This window comes from Manacus candei, unplaced genomic scaffold (assembly GCF_025592945.1).
Source record: "Manacus candei isolate 608988 ecotype Guabito, Panama unplaced genomic scaffold, ASM2559294v1 h1tg000159l, whole genome shotgun sequence".
Lineage (NCBI taxonomy): Eukaryota > Metazoa > Chordata > Aves > Passeriformes > Pipridae > Manacus > Manacus candei.
The window spans coordinates 3993421-4011671 of record NW_026138207.1 but is presented as its reverse complement, the minus strand read 5'-3'; the positions used below and the strand labels follow the sequence as shown (position 1 = coordinate 4011671).

Here is an 18251-nt window from a genome sequence, read left to right as displayed (position 1 = left end):
CTTTGAAAAGCCCTTCTGCTCCCACAGTGCCGAGCCAAAAATGTCCCCTTTTAGGTGAGGCTCTCAGGAACTGTTCAGGTGCTCCTGGTGCCTCCTGAGCCCTCCTGACTCCCCTGAAACTGAGGTGACGGATTGTTTTGCCCCAGAGACCTGGCATGCCCATAGCTTTCTTCCGCAGTGCTGCTGTGCTACACATCAGCAGCTTCCCTGATTTAAGATTGCTCCTCCAGGTCACTATGACACCTCTCAAGTGCCAAGGAGTTGGCAGGCAGGGTGATCCAGGGACCACAGAACTGTTTCAAAACCTCGTAACAGGGAGTTCTCCAACCCTTCCAGAAGGTTCATGAGATTCTTATTTTAATTAAATAAACCTTTTTCAGGATAAAAAAAGGAAATTTTCATGATTATCAATAATTTTCTCTGTAATGGATTTCCTTACCAGTATCCTGTGGATCAGAGCCCCTCAAAAGGTCCCTTTAGTCCTGCAGGACAGGTCAGTGCACTGACTTTTGCAAAAGCTTTCCAAGAGAGGCAAGCTGGCACAGTATTCAAATCACGTTTCTGTTGGCTTGCAATATACATGAGTAACAAATCAATTTTGCACAAGGCCACTAATATAGGAATACACCCCAAATGAAATATGAGTGGTGTAGAACAAAAATAGCCTTCAGTGAGCATTGCTAATTAATAGCATGTTTGATGCAGCACAGTCCAGATACAGAGATCCAGAGCAAAGGCATACATTGTAATAGTAAGTAGATAAAATTACAGAATAAAACATGAGAGCTCTGCTCAGAGTTGATTTTTCTTAGGCCATTTCTTTTACTGTTTCTCATATTTTCTGTTTCCTTTTTGTGTGTGGAAACACCAAGTCCTACATGAAAGTATTGTACCTAATATTACCAAATCAGGGTTCTGCACCCAGGTACATGCAGTGATATTCCATTAGTGTGCTTTTGCTCTAAATTTAGGAAAGCCATTGCTCCCTACAAACAGTAATTCAAAACTTTGACCCTACAAGCTTAACTGTCCCGGAAAATCAGATTTCTGATAGCAGTGGTTGCTCATCACACAGGTTCCAAATGGGAAAATCAGGAGTGAATTGCTTCAAAATAACTAGTGGTGCCCTGTCTGGCTCTCTGGAATTGAATTGCACTTTCAGTGTATGTTCTTGGTAATTCAAGGAGGGGGGGATGGTAACTAATAGTGATAGTAGTCTTGAAGGTGTCTGTAATAACAACTTTTAGGGCCTTCCTGATGCTACATGATAAAATCACATCAAGTTACAGACTGGTTAATGATAGTTTGATTTGCTATGAGCAACATTAGTAAAAAGAGATGTTATAAAATCAAGAAGCTGCTGTGAGGGAAAATAATACAAACTTGAGAGGTACTAATCTGATGGTCACTGGCCCATCATGTTCAGTATTGCTTCAGATAATAGGACATAAGACTGGGGGATGAAAATTCCCTCCTGCCGGGAATGCTCAGCTGGTGTAGTGAGTATGATTAATGGCATTGTCTCATTTCAATCCCTGGTAAGGGTGCCACTCTTTACCACAGAAACAGAAAATAGTGGTTGTTCTAGCATTGTTGTTTAGTTATAGATTGAGTGAATTCCAGCTGCATAAAAATGCATCCTTCAGATGAACTTGTAAGAAAACCACAGATCAAAGTGGGTCAGAAATTTTCCAGTAAAATACATCTTGGTCAAAGAAAAGCTGATTTGCTGAACTCAACGGTTTTTGTCAGGAATGGATGTAGTTCAACTACAGAACTACCAACCATAAAGCTGTGCTGTTGCAAAGGGAATTGACAACTTCCCAGAGGTGTTCTCCACAGAAGAGAACAGTGCAGTGACCTGATCCTATGTTTTCACATCCCAGGTGAACAACTTGACCAGAATAGAGGTTATTGTGGTGTGAGTGAGTAGGTTGTTCACAGAAGAATGTTCAAAGGTTCAAATTTTGTACTGAGAGAGAACTAAACAAGATTATGAAACCTTGAAATCATTTATGAAATGGGCATTTTCCAGCCAGTCCTATTACTGAATCATTTAAGTGAGGGAATGTCTAGGTGTGAACTTGACTTCTAGGCTGTAAATACTTAAAGTGGAGTGGTACTTAGGTTACGTCTATGCAATCAACCAACCTGGAAGTCATAGACAATATAGTTGTGGAAATGGACCTGGAGCTTTGTCACATATTTTGCAACATGAGGCATGCAACAGGCTCCGGAATCCCTGAAGGGTTGACCTCGGCAGTGTGTCACAGTCACCGTTAAACAGACAAGCACTAATTTCTGGTTCCCACTGCTTGCAGGCAGAGTTTGCTTAGCAGGGGCAGCCAGACTAAAAGGCACTGCATAGTCCCTTAGAGACTTTGCTGGCAGAGAGGAGGCTGAGCTCAGAAATCCTCCAATGGATTTCTGCTTAATTTATCCTGTGCAGCACAGTGATGTGCTGTTGATCATTTTTTTAGGGCTGAAACAAGAGACTTTCCTTTGTAACTGCTGTCTGCTACGTCAGCCTGGATCATCTGGGCTAACCTTTTAGGTCCCATGTTGCATTGCTCTAAAACCTATTAGGTTAGGAGGAGGTTTGGAAGACAACTCAGCTGGAACTAGATAATGTATTTTTAAAAGATAGTATAAACAGGGATAGTCACATCACTGGGGAGGACAAGCCAATTTTGGTGACTTCAGACATGCCTTTTGCAGCCTGGAGGGGAATTAGCTGCAAACACTTCCAGGCTGAGATATCCTGGGTTAAGGCTAAGAGCTTATCTCTGTCAGGCCCTGGCACCTTGTGGCAGTGATGGCCACTGAAGGGCCAGATCTGCCAGTGCAAGGCAGGTTTAACCGTGCTCTGTCCTCCTTCTGCAGCCCACCCCACGGTGCCAGCCCCAGACCGACCCACCGCCACGGTGTCACCCCTGCGGACGCCCAGCTCGCCCTCCCGCCTGCCCGCAGCCGCCATTCGGCCTCACCCCGCCGTGTCCCCCCAGCACGGCCACCAGCCGCCCGCACCAGGGGCCCGGCCCCTCATCCCCCTCACCTCCGCCGCCGCCGCCATCACCCCGCCCAACGTCAGCGCGGCCCACCTCAATGGGGAGGTGGGCAGTGGGCCCCTGTGTGCCCCCGTCACCCCTGGACCTGCCAGCAAAGCTGAGGAGAGGAAGAACGAGAAGGTAAGGGCCATTGTGCCTCGCACTCCTGCCGCGTCTCCCTCCCGTGGGGCTGTTGAGGAGGGACCTGGCAGCCACCTGGGAGGGTGGAAACTGGTTTCCATTACCAAACATCTTGGGCATCCTCATCTCACATTATTTTCACATTTCATCCTTTCCCGCACACCATCCTCAGCAGTGCTCTCGTGTTACCTGATCGCAGATGGGAAATGAGGTTGACTGAGCTGAATTTGTGTGTTTCTTCCAATGATTGGCTCCGAGATCTGCAAATCTGCAGTGGTGTAGAGAGATGTTGTGGTGGGCTCTTGGCCATCGAAACCCGACGGCCAAGTCAGAAGCATGTGCCTCGTGACATTGAAGAAGCTGATGGTGGTACCAGCCCTGCAGCAGGTACCACAGACACTGGCTCATGAGTAGCAGGAGCTGTTTGACTGCTCCAGAAGCACTTCTGTTTCTACAAGAAACTTGCAGTGGCACAGCCAGAAGAGGAGAAGGGAATTAAGTACAGCTCATTGGGATGTAGGTACGATGCACTGTAGGTTCAATCTCTCAGGAGGCAGCAGTGGAACTGATAGCTGAGTACACGTTTCCTTGTACACCTTGCTGAGGAAAGGCAGCGTGGAGAGCTACTTTAAGCACACGGTCTTTTAGGTTCTTGGCAAATATTTTGTTTTTACCAAATATTTACATTGTATCAGCAGTTCCCATATATCAATGCTGAAGATTATCTCCCTACTGCTTAGCAGAGCAAGATCCTTGTTTGTATCTCAGTAGGGGAAAGAGATGAGAGGGCCTGCTTTTCCTCTGAACCTGCAAAAAATCTTTTCCATATATTTCCTGAGTTTTTCCATGGTGACAGGAACATATGGGGTAAACAGTTACTTTTTACATGGTAATACTGAGGTGGTAGGTCTCTCTGGTCACTGGGGTCACAGATAACCCCTAGCTTCACAAAATGAGGAATACAAGTTTTAAAATCCTCTCCTTAATCCTGTCTTGAATTTTCTCTAAATGCCTTTCAGTGAAAGAAAAAGGGTGTAGATATTCTAGCCTGGATGTGAAATCCAGGTACGTGCTTGCAAAGAATGACTCCCAGGTGTGCATCAAGGACTGCATGTAGTGCAAGCAGAATAATACCTGCTACTTCTGCAAGTCCAAGGAAGTGTATGGCATTTGGCAGAAGATGGTAGATCTTCATGTTACCTCAGAGTTTTGTGTACTGTCTTATTTAATACTTCCTAAAATGTATTAAACTATAGGTCCATATATTTTAATTCGTGCACACTGAAAGTCCATAGGCAAAATTATATTGAGTTCAGTCCTAAAATACTGGTTAACCTTTCCCAAGGTGTTACAGCTTAAAGTTACTGAATTTGAATGCAGAAAAGTAAAGTGGTTTTTGAGCTCCATGGATAAAGGGGAGAAGCAAATAATATACGACATCATTGCAATGAGCATTGCCAAAGGCCAATTCACTAGTTGGGAAGTATCAGACAGAAGTGACAATAAAAATTTTCATCTCTGACTGGATTGGGAAATACATAACTGTTCCACATTGAACAACATATTCCCGAATCTTGTCCATGTCATATTTCACTTTCATTTTAGAAAGATCTGAGTTAACAATGTTTCCTTTCCTTTTAGAAATAGTGACTGATGTTTGGCCAGTTAATTGTGTTCCTATTCTTTGCCTAAGCCCAAATATTTCTTTCAAGCAATTGGGAGCTCAGATAATGCCAGACAGAAAGCCATACAACTATTCAAAAAGGTATCTGTGAGTCAGAACTGGAACCATATCTGGAACCATGCCTGATATTTTCAAAGTGGAGAATGGTTGGGCAGGTTTTTTGGTAAATAGGGAATAGTCATAACACTCGTAAGGAATAAGTGTGGAGAAAGGCAGTATCTATTAAGAGTACACCTAATAGGAAAAAGTCAGATAAGATCGAGGAGCAAAAAACAGAAGCAGGGGCATAGCTAGCAAACTGCAAGATAAGCAAAGATCAGAAGCAATTTTTCTGAGTTCAGTTTCATTATATTAATCAGTCAGGTATTTTGAGATGAAAGGAACAGAGGAAGTTAGTAAGAGGAGAGGTAATAAGGTCTTCAGCTCTACTGAACACAGGATGGAAGAAATGCACAGGTAATTATCTCCTGAGAAACTGAGATTAGCAAGCTATATGTGAGGTAAATTGTAATGTGCCATAAAATTAGCATTGTCGTTAGAATCAAAAATTTTTGGTGTCCTATGAAATTATTAACTTTAATCTTGTCTTAGTCTTTTCAGTTTCTTTTGTAGGATACCCCTGAGGATGAAGGCTGAATGATCAGAAGGAGAATGACTGTTTTAGAAGACAAGTTTTTGTTATTAACCATTGTTTTCTTTCATGAAGGGATTGTCAGTGTGAGTTCACTATGGTACAGAGGGCACATGATACATAAGAAGTAGGTTGCATTCAGGGATGAATATTATGAGGATCCATTGTTTGTCATGGTTCTTTTGAGGTCTGTGGAGATAAGTTGCGATTTTTGCATTTATCACTGATATAGTCAGATATATTGGTCTTTGGGAATTTTCTTCAGATGATAAGTTTAGCAAGTTTGGTTGCTTGCTTGAAAGCTGGGCTGGGAGACAGTGGGAAAAAGTATTTTAAGATAAGATCTTCTAACAATTTATGTATTATGATTTCCCATGTAGATTCCACTCAAGGATACTAAATGTGACATCAAGGGGCAGCTTCTGCAGAGAGTCTGTGTGTGCTATTTGGGTTGCTTGTTCCAAGGTGGAGTTGACTTTACCTTGCAAACAGCCTTGCTGTCGTCACTGTTCATGCTTTCCTCTGTGCAACCGTTTATATGCCAATATCACAGGTTCCTGTTGGTGTGCAGCAGTCAGATATAGGCAGATCCCAGGACTTCTCTAAAATCGAGGGACTCCAATTCCAATTTTTACTCATTTCCTTGTGGTTTAAAGGCCACTAGCAGAAATGATCCTAAGGATTATATTTTTAGCTCAGCATGAATGGTTTTATTGCTCATTTTCTATTAATGTGGCAAATAAATCCTTAGGTCTATTTTTTGACATCTCTAGTTCTCTACTTCAGCTTATTTCTTGAAGATCTTGATCCAAACTTCCAAACCTGCAGATGAACTTTGGTACTTACATTCATTAGGCACCCTAATAGTAGTGTCTTACTGTCATATTCCTGATGATACCAGTCTTCACTTGTCAGTATGCATCTACCCACAGAGCATCCTGTCTGCAACTGGGCTTGTGCTCCACTTCTCAGCTCTTTGACCAGCCCTCTGTCTACTTGGGGAACAGTTTTAAATATGGTCTCCTTTACCAGTTGCTGATGGTAGCTGAGAAAAGACTGCTTAAGTCCACTGTGCAGCAGTGCTTAGAAAGTGCTCTGGTACAAACAGGCTTAGAAGTAGAACACTTGAAAATCAAAGAAGTCTCAGTGCTATACGGACCCAGTATAAAGTAGCAGGAAAGGCAGCTCATACAGGGGTACTGCAGATGCTGCAGGAATAACAAGTCATGAACTGAATAAAGGCAAGACAGCATGGCAGAAGTTGAAGAGGTAATGGGGGTCAGGGCAGCATAGGAGAGAGAAGAGCATTGGCAGCTGCTGGCAGGTATAGCAGGGGTCACCAGAGAAGCATGGAGGTGATGGGTGCTGTTTGAAGCTCACAGGCAGGGGGCCTGAAACAGGGGAGTTGAAATATAGAGTGTGAAATGTATCTAAGAATGTAGTTGAAGAGAACAAGATGTAAAGGAGACTCTTTCTTCTTTTTATCAAATGCTTCCTACTTGAGCCAATTTTTCTTCTTTTCCAAGGAGGTTTCCTTCACCAGAAGTAAAATACTAATTTTCCCCCAAAGTCACTCTGTTCCAGGTTTCGAAAATCGCAGGGACGGGAGAGAGGTAAAACAGAGAGCAAATTAAGAACATCCATTTCCCTTAAGGGTTTGGGGTGGTATAAGGGCTCCTTTGAGCTCTCCCTTTGTCATTTGCTACTAGTGTCTGCATGTGTAGCCATCTGAAACTTGGGGAATTCAGTCCCAGTTCCCAAATCTTCTGAACATCTGAACAAAAGGTATGGAGACCCCAGCTGAGGAACTGGAGCAAACCCCTGTGGTTTGGGAGCTTTTTAAAATAGGGACCCTGCTTTTTCGTGCAGGACAAGTACTACCCAAGTTCAACTGGTAGATTACAGCTGAGAGCTTGTAATTATGGCATGACTACTGCTTTGACCTCGGTCAATTTTTGCTATAATAATTTCTGCTGTACATAATCTGGGTTGATGCTTAATACCACTGATAAAACCACTTGTTTGAATGAATTAATGCATTTCTCATTAAATGAGCTCCTCATTACATTAATCAAATCAAGCAAATCGTGCTGGGTGGTTTGACCACTGTAATTAAACTTTCTTTAAAATCCACTCATTTGGTTTTTGATGAGGATTTTGATTAAATTCTTCCAAAATGTCTGGCCCAAGAGCTGATAAAGAGGAAAATAAGAGCTTGTGCTAGCGAGCTAGTCAAGTCATTAATTCAGCACTGAGTTACACTAATTTCTTACCATTTTACCTAGCCAGAATACATAAAAATAGTTGAAAATTGCAGTGTAAAATTAAACGTTTCTTGCAAGCATGTCAAGAGAACAAACCTGTTTGCAGCTTCAAATTTAGTAACTGTGTCCCTGGAATATATAGAGGATCTAGATAAGCAAGTCACAACAAACAGGAAAATGCATTAGGCTGCTGTTTACTGATGTTAAGATAACACGAGGCACATCTTCAGAAAGCTGCTTTGAACATGCACCAACAGTTTTGCATATGATGACAGAATCAGTAAACATCTGTCTGCTCTCACCAGTGTCACTCACTTTCTCAAGTACCAGTCTTTCTGCTCAAAATAGCTGCATTCCTCAAATGATACAATATGTTTGGCATGATGCTGGTGTAAGAACTATTTTGCAAAATAGAGCAAGGCAAGGTCTGTTTTCTGGCCCTGCAAGTGTCCCTGCATGACTTGAATCCACTCTTTTAAGCTTTTCTCTCTGCCCAAAATAGGGTGCCTGCATCCAGATTGCTCATCAAGAATAGTCCTTCTTGGTAAGTGGTGTGGCCCAAATTATGCCAATGCATTGTCCTGGGAGAGTGCTAGTTCATAGAATCATAGAATATCCTGAGTTGAAAAGGATCCACAAGAATCATAGAGTCCAACTCCTGGCCCTGCACAGGATAGCCCCAAGAGTCACACCATGTGCCTGACTGAGAGTGTTGTCCAAACACTTATTGAACCCTGGCAGGTTTGGTGCTGTGACCACTTCCCTGGGGAGCCTGTTCCAGCCCAACCACCCTCTGGCTGAAGAACCTATTTCTAATATCTAGCCTAAACATCCCCTGACAAAGCTTCATGCCATTCCCTCAGGTCCTGTCATGGGTCACCACAATGCCTGCCCCTCCACTGCCCCCCATGAGGAAGTTGTAGACTGCAATGAGGTCTCCCTCGTTCTCCAGGCTGAATGAGCCAAGCAACCTCAGCCACTCCTCATATGGCCTCTCCTCTGAACCTTTCACCATCTTTGCAGCCCTCCTTTGGATGCTCTCTAATAGCTTAATATCTTTCTTATATTGTGGGCCCAAAACAGCACAGAGCACTCCAGGTGAGCACAGAGTGGGAAGCTGATATAAGCCAAACCCATAATGGTTAATGGATGCAGACCAGGGTTTGTTGCTAAATCCTGACCTCATTTTATATGCCAGAATAAGCGTGACCAGAGAGACTTACCTCTCCACCACTCCCCCTTTTTGTCAGTGCCTTCCTCAACCTCCTCCTAATTTGCAGCCCAGTGCTCAGTCCCACCTGGCAGCATCCCTTAGTGCAGACCTGCTGCCTGCACACTTAGTCGCCCACCCCAGCTTTTACATAGGGTTGGAAACAAGATCAAAGGCCCTTTTGAAATCTGGCTTCATAAAGGTCATAAGGTCAAAGAGATGCTCTTTGACCTTAGTTCACATTACAGCTGTCTGATTAAGCTATCAGTTGCTAGAACTGAAGCTACCTGAAGAACTGGACCCTACAAAGTAGTGCACTTTCAGTTTTTACTTACTAAGTGTTAGTCTCTGCATTGCAACTTCATCTCATATTAACTTGTCCCTGAGTGAAAGGATTAGTTATCACTTTATATCCCCAAAGAAATTTAATTCTTTATCCAGAAAATGAAAGATCAGTCTCAAGTTGAAGTGTAGAGCACTTGCAAGGACTTTGTAGATATGAAATGATGTGACAAAAATAGTGGTCACCCTGGGATGAGTAGAGGAGGCTAAGGACAGAGTTGATGAAAGCAGATTTTTCAGATACAAAGTCAATATGACTGACCCCGAGATTTTGGAAGAGAAATTCAGTCTTCCTAGCAGATATGAAATTATTTATTATTTTTCACTTCATGAAAAATGTTTTACTTAGATTTACCAAAGAAAGCCCACTAAGTTGGACAGGTATGAAATGGAACGATAAAAACTAAGTGATGAAATGAAAGCAGCACAAGACATAACAATAAACAAATTGCGCAAGAGCAGAGAGCCTGATTTGAATTCTTAGAATAATGCATTCTAAGAATGCATTAAGAGGAAGCAACATTGGAATAGCAATATAAAGGTTTGCATCAAAAAGAAAGAATAAGTTCTGTGACATTAATCTTCCTGAGTACTCTTTAAGACATCTGAACTGATCCTGGAGCCACCAACACCAACATTTCACTGATCATTTTCAGAGTCACCTTTGACTTTTCAGTGTAACATGTTCCAATTTGTTTCTCTGAAGGGATGCTTTAATCTGGAATATTTTAGTTCAGTTCTCTCAAGACTTGTTCACAGAATACATACTGTTAATCCATTTCCTCTCAACAAAGGCAAGGGGGCTGTCTTCATCACAAATGAGCCGCTGCTTCCCATGCTCTAGAAAGTGAATCTTGGCTCAGTGACCAGCAACTGATTCACCAGACACTTGGCCAGGGATTGGAAACCTCTTCTTCTGGTCACGTGAATTCAGGCCACAAAGTTCTGATTTAGGGCAGAAAACTCATGCTTAAAATCTCTCCAGCACCTTCTCCTTCATCATTAGAGTTCAATTTGGAAGGACAAAAACCTGGCAACTCACTGATGAATATTTTAAGGCTGGCAAATAATCCAACCAAAAGCATGAACCCCAGCTGTCAAAACATAGAAAACTTAAGCTTTACAATAAAACAGATTTCTGTTATTTCTGACTGGCTAGGATTCTTTTGCTTAGATCAAGGGCAATAAGTCATTGATCAAAATTTCTTTTTCTTCTTCACATTTTTGATGTTAGGAAATGCTTTCAAACTCCCCACAGATATTTCAAGCACTGACTTTGCTGCCAAGCAGTCTCCGAAAGCTATTCCTTTTTTCTCTCCTCTCCCCCTGCCTCTGCTTATCTGCCTCACAGTGCTGTCACAAGATTTCTCAAGTGTCCACAGTGGATTTCTCTAACACTCTTTCGAGTGGTTCTGTGCTGCATTCCATGGCCTTAAGGGAAGCAGATCCTGGGGAAGAGAAGATGGAGACTTCTTTAACTTCAAGAGGAAATCCGGTTTATCTACTAACTGGAGATGAAGCTATCTGAATGCCAAGGCACAGCATTCTCCTGGCACCTGTAGAGACCTAATTTTATAGCACAAAGGACCCACAGGCTTTTACTAATCCTTAGCATGGTTTGAGGAAGAAAGTAGAACTGACAAAAGAAAGAGCATGCGAGGGAGCACTGGAAGCAGAAGGCTGGAGGCGTGTGTGTGTGCATGAGTGTGTGTCTGCGTGTGAGCATCCTGGCACTGGCATTCTCATGGTGTTCCCCTGCCTGCAGAAGGAATCACACGGGACCAGATGGCTGGATGGGGCAGGGCTGTGGGTGGGGATGGCAAGTATGTCCTTGGATTAGTCGGGTGAAATGTAAGTGCTCTTGTGCTATAGATGGGAGACATTGACACATTCTGGCTGTTGAGGGACCATTGGGGCCAATCCTCACCCCAGACCACAGAATTCTGCAGCTGAGCATCCCCTTACAGCTTCTGCCCTATCCCTGCCCTGTTCCTGAAGAACACAGTTTGATCTCTTATTCCCTCATAACATCAAGCTCCCAATTCCCATGCACAGGTTAAAAAAACCAGTGTGAATGCTGTGCCTGTCTCCTGTAGTCCACTTCCTGCCTTGAAGCACTAACACACAGAGCTGGCATGAGCTGCCACTACCCCACAACTCCCAGAAAGGAAGACATGCAGGATGAAACCATTCCAGCAGAAAAGTAGAGTAAGAAGATGGATGTCTTGAAAACAATGAAACATCTTAAAATGTGTCAGAGTTGGTGGCATCTTGGCCTCCCACGTGTCCAGGACTCATTAGAGTGTTTCATTATCAGTGGTTTTCCAACTATGAATTCACAAGCCAGTAAGTTTTAAACCACCAAGAGGCTACAGAGATTATTTACTGAGATACAAGTATCTCAAGTGCCAGTGCAGTTGTCTTATGGAGACAGTCTGAATTTTTCTGTGAAAATTGTCTATAATCAACTTTTCAGTGCCCGTGTTTCTTTTTTTTTGTCACATAGTTATTGGTATTTTTCCTAGGTGGGTTAAAATATCTAACATCAATGCAGAAATACTTCAGCAAGCTCTGCTAGAAGAATTACATAAACTAAATGAAATTGCAGTTTCTGACAAACATCAGTACGGTAGGAACAGCATGTTATAACAATCAACAAATATCTGTGGCATGTTTCTATTTTCATTCTGTAACTCGAAGGCACAACCAAATTTTAACAAAGGGATATTTACCTTATTTTGTATATTTTTGTTTATTTTTCATGTTGCAGAAACAGTATAAAGATTCACAAGCCCTCAGCTTTTCTTTTGCCCAATGGTAAAGCCACTTTTAAGTCAGTCTGGATTGTTATTTTTTTTGACTGTCTCAAGCGTCTAGTAATTCCCTTCAGACCAAGTCAAGATATGGAGTCAGTGCTGGTCTCTGAAGGACTGAAAAAAAATGCTTTTATTATGCCCTCTGGAGAAAAGATCAGTCTCAGAGATTCAGAAAGTGCACCATGCAAAAGTTGCTTTTCAGACACTACATCTGCAGGCTGCCTGTAATCAATTAATACTGGGTGTCAAGCAGTCAGCTGTCTAAAAACCAATTTATTATAAAGGCAGAACTTAACCTGTTTCTTTGCTTTTTTTACATACATTTTGTTTGGTTCATATGTTTCTGTGAGTTAAGACTACAGAAGCTATAATACTAACCTTCAGTCACAGCTTACTGTATTCAGCACACTAGAAGCACACAGGCATTGGGCTTCATCACTAGGTGCCTAAGGGAGAGAAGAAGTAATTTAATGTGAGTCCGTGGCCAACTTACTTTGCAGTAAAGTAGATTTTCTGTACTGTAGTTTTTTGTCCCAGTTCATGATGAGCCCAGAACTGGTGTATTTTAAAATGGAACTAGCTGACTTTTTTTATGACCTCAGAGATCTCTATTCCCTGCTGTACAACATCATGTTATTTTTCGTATCTTAAGTTTTGAGACAGCAAAGGGAGGAGGTCGGGCAGGCAGATTCTATCAACACGATGGTGCCTGCTGTGGCAAGGGCAATGCATAAGCTGGGCTTTGATCAAGACATAAAAGAGGGAACTGATTTTCCAACTTTTTAAATTTTTCTGGATAGATTTTATATTTAAGCCAGATACTACTGGTTGGCAGACTCAGAGGGAACCTGGCTGAGAGAGACAGCTGGCCAGCAGGCACAGAGGAGGTAGTGAGGATGATAGCCCCAAGACCTGGGATGGGTTTGCATTCGTCAGCTGTGAGAAAGTCAGATGTGTGCCAACTACCCACCATAGATGTCTGTCTGACTATTCTTAAAATCATTCCATTAAGACCATTCTGCAACTTCCCTGAGCAATCCGTTCCTGTCCTTTCATATTCCTAGGGCCAGAAATATCTGTTATATCTCCCAAATCTTTTTTGGTTACAAATCAATCTTGTTTCTTCATGTCTTGCTCCAGATGGAACATCTAATCAGCTTTCTCTTGACAGTCTTTCACATGTTAGAGAACTAATAATGTGTTTAGTCCTCGAAAATTCTCGCTGAGCCCAGTTCCCAGCCTTTCTTCACAGGTAATGTTTTCTTGGTCTCTGATTACACTTTCAGCTCTCCTTCAGGCAGCATTCAGCTTGCTGGAGTATTAAACAGCAGTGCCCTGGAGTGGAGTTTTGCTGAGAACTTGTTAGTGCCAATTAGGATGGAATAAGCACTTTCCATGACTTACATGTAAGATGTTTCCAGATGAAGTTTGTCTTTCTCACAGCAGCATCTTGACTTACTCCTAATTTTGATCCAATCTAACTCCTATGTCCCTTTTTGCAGAGCTGTTGGCTAGCCAGTCACTCCTCATTTTTCATCTGTGCATTTGATTTCTCCTTCCTAACAGTAGCATGTCATGCTTGTTTTTGCAGATTTCACTGTGGTGACTTAAGATAATTTCTCCATTTTAGGAAAATTGTTCTGAATTCTTACCCTGTTTATCCTACTGTTGTGGATTAACCCTGGCAGGCAGCTAAATCTCGCACAGCCACTCACTCACTCCCTGCCGCAGTGGGAAGGGGTAAGAATCAGTAGAAGTGAGAAAACTCATGGATTGAGATAAGACACTTTAATAGGTAAAGCAAAAGCTGCACATGCAAGCAAAGCAAAACAATGAATTCACTCACCATTTCCCACTGACAGGCAGGTGTTCAGCCATCTTTAGGACAGCAGGGCTCCATCACAGTAATGGTGACTTGGGAAGATAAACACCATCACTCTGAATGTGCCTCCCTTCCTCCTTCTTCCCCCATCTTTTAATTGCTGATCACAACATCACATGGTGTGGCTTATCTCTCTGGCCAGCTGGGATCAGCTGTCCTGGCTGTGTCCCTCCCAACCCCCTGTGCACCTCCAGCCCCCTCACTGGAGGGGTGGGGTGAGAGGCAGAAAAGGCCTTAACAATGTGCAAGTGTTGCTCAGCAATAACTAAAACAAGGTGTGTTATTACCCTTGTATGGTCACAAATCCGAAATGTAGCACCATATGAGTTACTATGAAGATAATTAACTCGATCCCAGCTAAAACCAGTAAACCTTTCAGCTGCTTGTGGACTTATTCAGCTCAGTGCCCACTGCTGGTTTTAGAAGTGCACTCTCTAGCTTGCCTACCAAGTAATTAATGGAAAGATTGACTAGCACTGGAACTGAGACAAGCCCTGATGGTACATATTTGAAATGTCCTCTTGGTTTGACAGAAAATCATTAACTGGAAAACATTGCAAAGGAACTGGTACATCTGGTTATCTGCATTTGAGTTCTTCCATGAATACTGCTGAGTTAAAAAAAGGGAGAGTGCAACACTGGAAGGGACTCCTCAAACATATACATTGCTGTTCTAGCAGGAAAAAGCTGAAAGAACAAACTCGTGCAAGATATTCATCATATTGCCTACTCTGCTCTGGGAAGATTGTCAGATACAGCAAAGTAATCATAGTACAGGAGCCTGAATAGAAGTCATGATTGCTTAACTAATGGACTACTAATTCTGTTATCTTTATAGGCAGACATTCCAATCAACCATGATCAAATTGAAGACGGGACAGTTCTAAGTCAATGTTTGCCCATTCTGTTTTGCTAAAATGAAAATAAGAAAGTCTGTCAGTCTGTCGATCAACCCCTGCAGTCTTGTACCGTTATCTGACTTGTGCAAAGGGTTTTTCATCTTCATCTGTGGTAGGCAGTCTCAGAAATGGACTGTTATGACAAAGCTGTCATTTCTGCCCCAGTGCAGTAGTGATTTTGTAGTTTCCATCATTTTTGGATGTGAGATGTATGTGACCAACATCATCACGGAGGCATTTTTAGCTTGTGTGTTAAAATTTACCCTTTCTTGCCAATAGTTGGCAGGATTCACCTTTTATTTCAGGTCACACTGGCCTCTTCTGCAAAAGTCAACTAACTGGCAGAGTAAAAAGCACTATGCTATATGTGTGGTGTCATAGGTAATTATTTATGCAGTAGTTGCATGTGAAAACACCAACCAGATGTCACTGCCTTATAGCCCAATCCAGACATGCAACAGATTTGTGTTCAGAGAGCTCTTGAGGTTACAGATGTGACTATGTGTGTAACCCAGGTGAGATGCTGCTCACTGGCTGCATCACTGAAATTACCCTACTATTAATTTTGACATAAAGGATGTCCTCAGGCATCTTGGGTTACCCAAATCATCTCAAGCCTGACATTTGAGCTAACGTGTTTTGTCTCACAGTTGGTCTACGATGAGGAAATGCGGAACATTGGCTTAGGTGGCACGTCACAAGTGGTAATTAGTTAAATCAGTGTAACTCAACTGCATTTAATTATATGGTCATAACTGCAAGTCATGTGTCAGGGAAAAAGAAGAGGATTAAACAGACAAAGGAAGGGAAGGTAGAATGGAGGGACAGGATAACAATGTAAAACCAGGCCTTGTCAAAAGGAAGAAAACCCACAGTGCTATTGACTTCCCTCCTTATGCCCTAGTTGTTCCCTTTGGTTAGCTCTATTTCCCTTTGCTTATCCTTCTTGCTGATCTCTTTAATTTAACAAAGGGGAATTTTATACTCCTGACTTTAGTATAGGATATTTTTAGAAAATGTAGGAGGTTTAAATTTTTTTAAGTAACAAAAAGACGAAACTAGGAAAAAAGATGAAATCGAATTTTTGCTCTTATTGCATGTGCCACCAAGACTTGAGAAAGCAAGCCTTTTGCCATTGCAAAGCTCACTAGTAATTACAACCCAAGTATTGTGGCATTTCAAAAGCCACAGTGCCTGGGTCACTTTATCAAAGAAATTGTCATTTACATGCCTGGTCATTGACACTGGCAGCCACTTTCTTTGCAATCCTTTAAAACAATTCTGGGATTCTTTCTTCATTTTTTTAAAGAGCATACGTGATCAGTTGGTCCCCATGAGAGAAAGCTACTTCAGTCCTAGTGTGTCCTAGGAGTAATTCACAGGGAACTTGGGAGTTGCTCGGGAACACAGTAGCAGTGAAAATGCCTGTAGCAGAGCTGACAAGGGAGTTGCAGAAACGTCAGCTGCTTTACCTGCAAAACATATGCACTGCAATAATTGATTGCACATCAATGTGCAGGATGTCAGCTCTGTCCCTGTGTGAGGGACATTGCAGAGAGACCTGTGATGCCCATGGAAAAATATCACCTGGGACTTCCTGCACTCCCATGTGTGCTGAGAGGCTGAGCTTCCCTTATTCCCAGAAAAGAAGCCATCAGCCTGAGTATGTTAGTAGTATCACTTGCCTTTTTTGAGACATTCTGTCATGATGGTAGGACAGAGCAGGAACAAGGCCTGATGTTTTTAATGCATGAAATACATTAGAAATTATTTTTTGGATGCTCAGATTTGATGCTGTGGTACATGCCACACATTTGGTACATGTGGTACAAAACTAAGGTCAGCCTTCAGAGAGAGAAAAATTTTCATGTTTGTGGGTTTGATGGTGTCAAGGACCTGCTTCTAAAATGTCACACCATCTGAGAACCCTCAGGGCCCCTCTCATTCGTGCCCCTCACTCAGTCCAGGCTACCCTAAAGTAGTGTGAAGTCCACATAATTTTTAGAAATACATTGACTGAGCAAAAGGAGCTTCTACTTTGGTCACCTCTAGGCTGCAGTCCATGCAGGTTTGATGTGTTCTGTCAGTCTCAGCTGAATCCTCAGTCTTTAGCTAAATGTGTCTTTTAGGAGCTGTTTAATCCTTTGTAGGAATTATTTCATTATAATATGTTACAGTGTCTAGTACACACAAATCCTGACAATTTTTCATTGTCAACAAATAGACCTTTTTTCTCTTTCATGGGGAATCGATTTTGAGAAAAAAATATACCTACTATGATGCTGAATTTTCCAAAAGCAATCTTCCCTCTAAGTGCAGGCCTGCCCAATACCAAGTAGTTTGTTGGAAGGGCTGAAATTAAACAGCCTTAGGTGGCACAGCTGCTGGAACAATATCAACCAAGAGGGAATAGATATATCAGTGATAAGGGACGAGATGGCCTCCACTAATCCAAACCGTTTACCCACATGTTTCTGCTTTCCATAAAAGTACAAGTGTCACTTGCCTGTCATTTAACAAGATTACAAAGCAAGGCCAAGCAATTTTCACTGTTCACTTCTGAAATTAAATCTATCCCTTCTGAATGGGGAGAGCCAGAGCCAAATATATGTAAGACTAGAGTATGTCAAAGCACACTGTGACTTCTGTCATTTCATTCAGGTGTTCAGTGATTAAGCTCGCTCTAGCTTTCTGCAAAATGTGAGTGTTGCTCCCAGTGCTCCCCAGGACCAATAAATCTTTTTCATTTGCTTATGAGAGACAAGGAGCAGCAAGCTAACCAGTCAGTCGAAATCATCTTACTTAGAAACACTAATTTTAAGCAGTTTGTGTAGCAGTTAATGTGTTTATACATCTTTTTCTCATTTTAGAGTCCTGTGCTATCAGTCAAGTTGTGATAGATATCCTCTAGCTTGAATAAATGAACCTAGAGTTTCGGAAGAAGGCTTGTGATCTATCCAGCTGTTTTGCCTAAATTCTCCAGAAAGTTCAGTAAGTTTACCATAGTTGCCTAAATCATTTAGGCATCTTTGATTTGTATTAAAACAAAGGTTTAACATTTCTAGGCTTCAGTTTAGGGTAGATCTTCAAGACGTGGTGTAGTGTTATGTAACAGACCCCCATGGTAGCTCCAAGGAAGCTCTTGGTGTGTACAAAGGCAGTGCAGTGCCCATTTAGGAAGTAAACTGGGACCCAAGAAGGAATAGGGCCCTGTCAGCCCCATCACCAGTACTTTCGTGGCTCCTTGGTGCAGTGTGAGAGCTGCAGCCCTTGATCTATGATGTTTTCCATAGCAGAGATGGAGCTGAGGAATCCAAATAGCAGTTGTAGGGCTG

At 42.3% G+C, this 18251-nt stretch overlaps 1 protein-coding gene across 1 annotated transcript in view; it reads left to right on the top strand.

Moving 5' to 3' along the window:
- The window catches only part of SH3RF3 (SH3 domain containing ring finger 3), a 250643-nt gene that overhangs the window by 212366 nt on the left and 20026 nt on the right, over nt 1-18251 (top strand). Inside the window, exon 8 of the mRNA XM_051772741.1 lies at nt 2884-3188. Within this exon, the coding sequence (XP_051628701.1) occupies nt 2884-3188 (305 nt within the window). The remainder of the gene's footprint in view (nt 1-2883; nt 3189-18251) is intronic.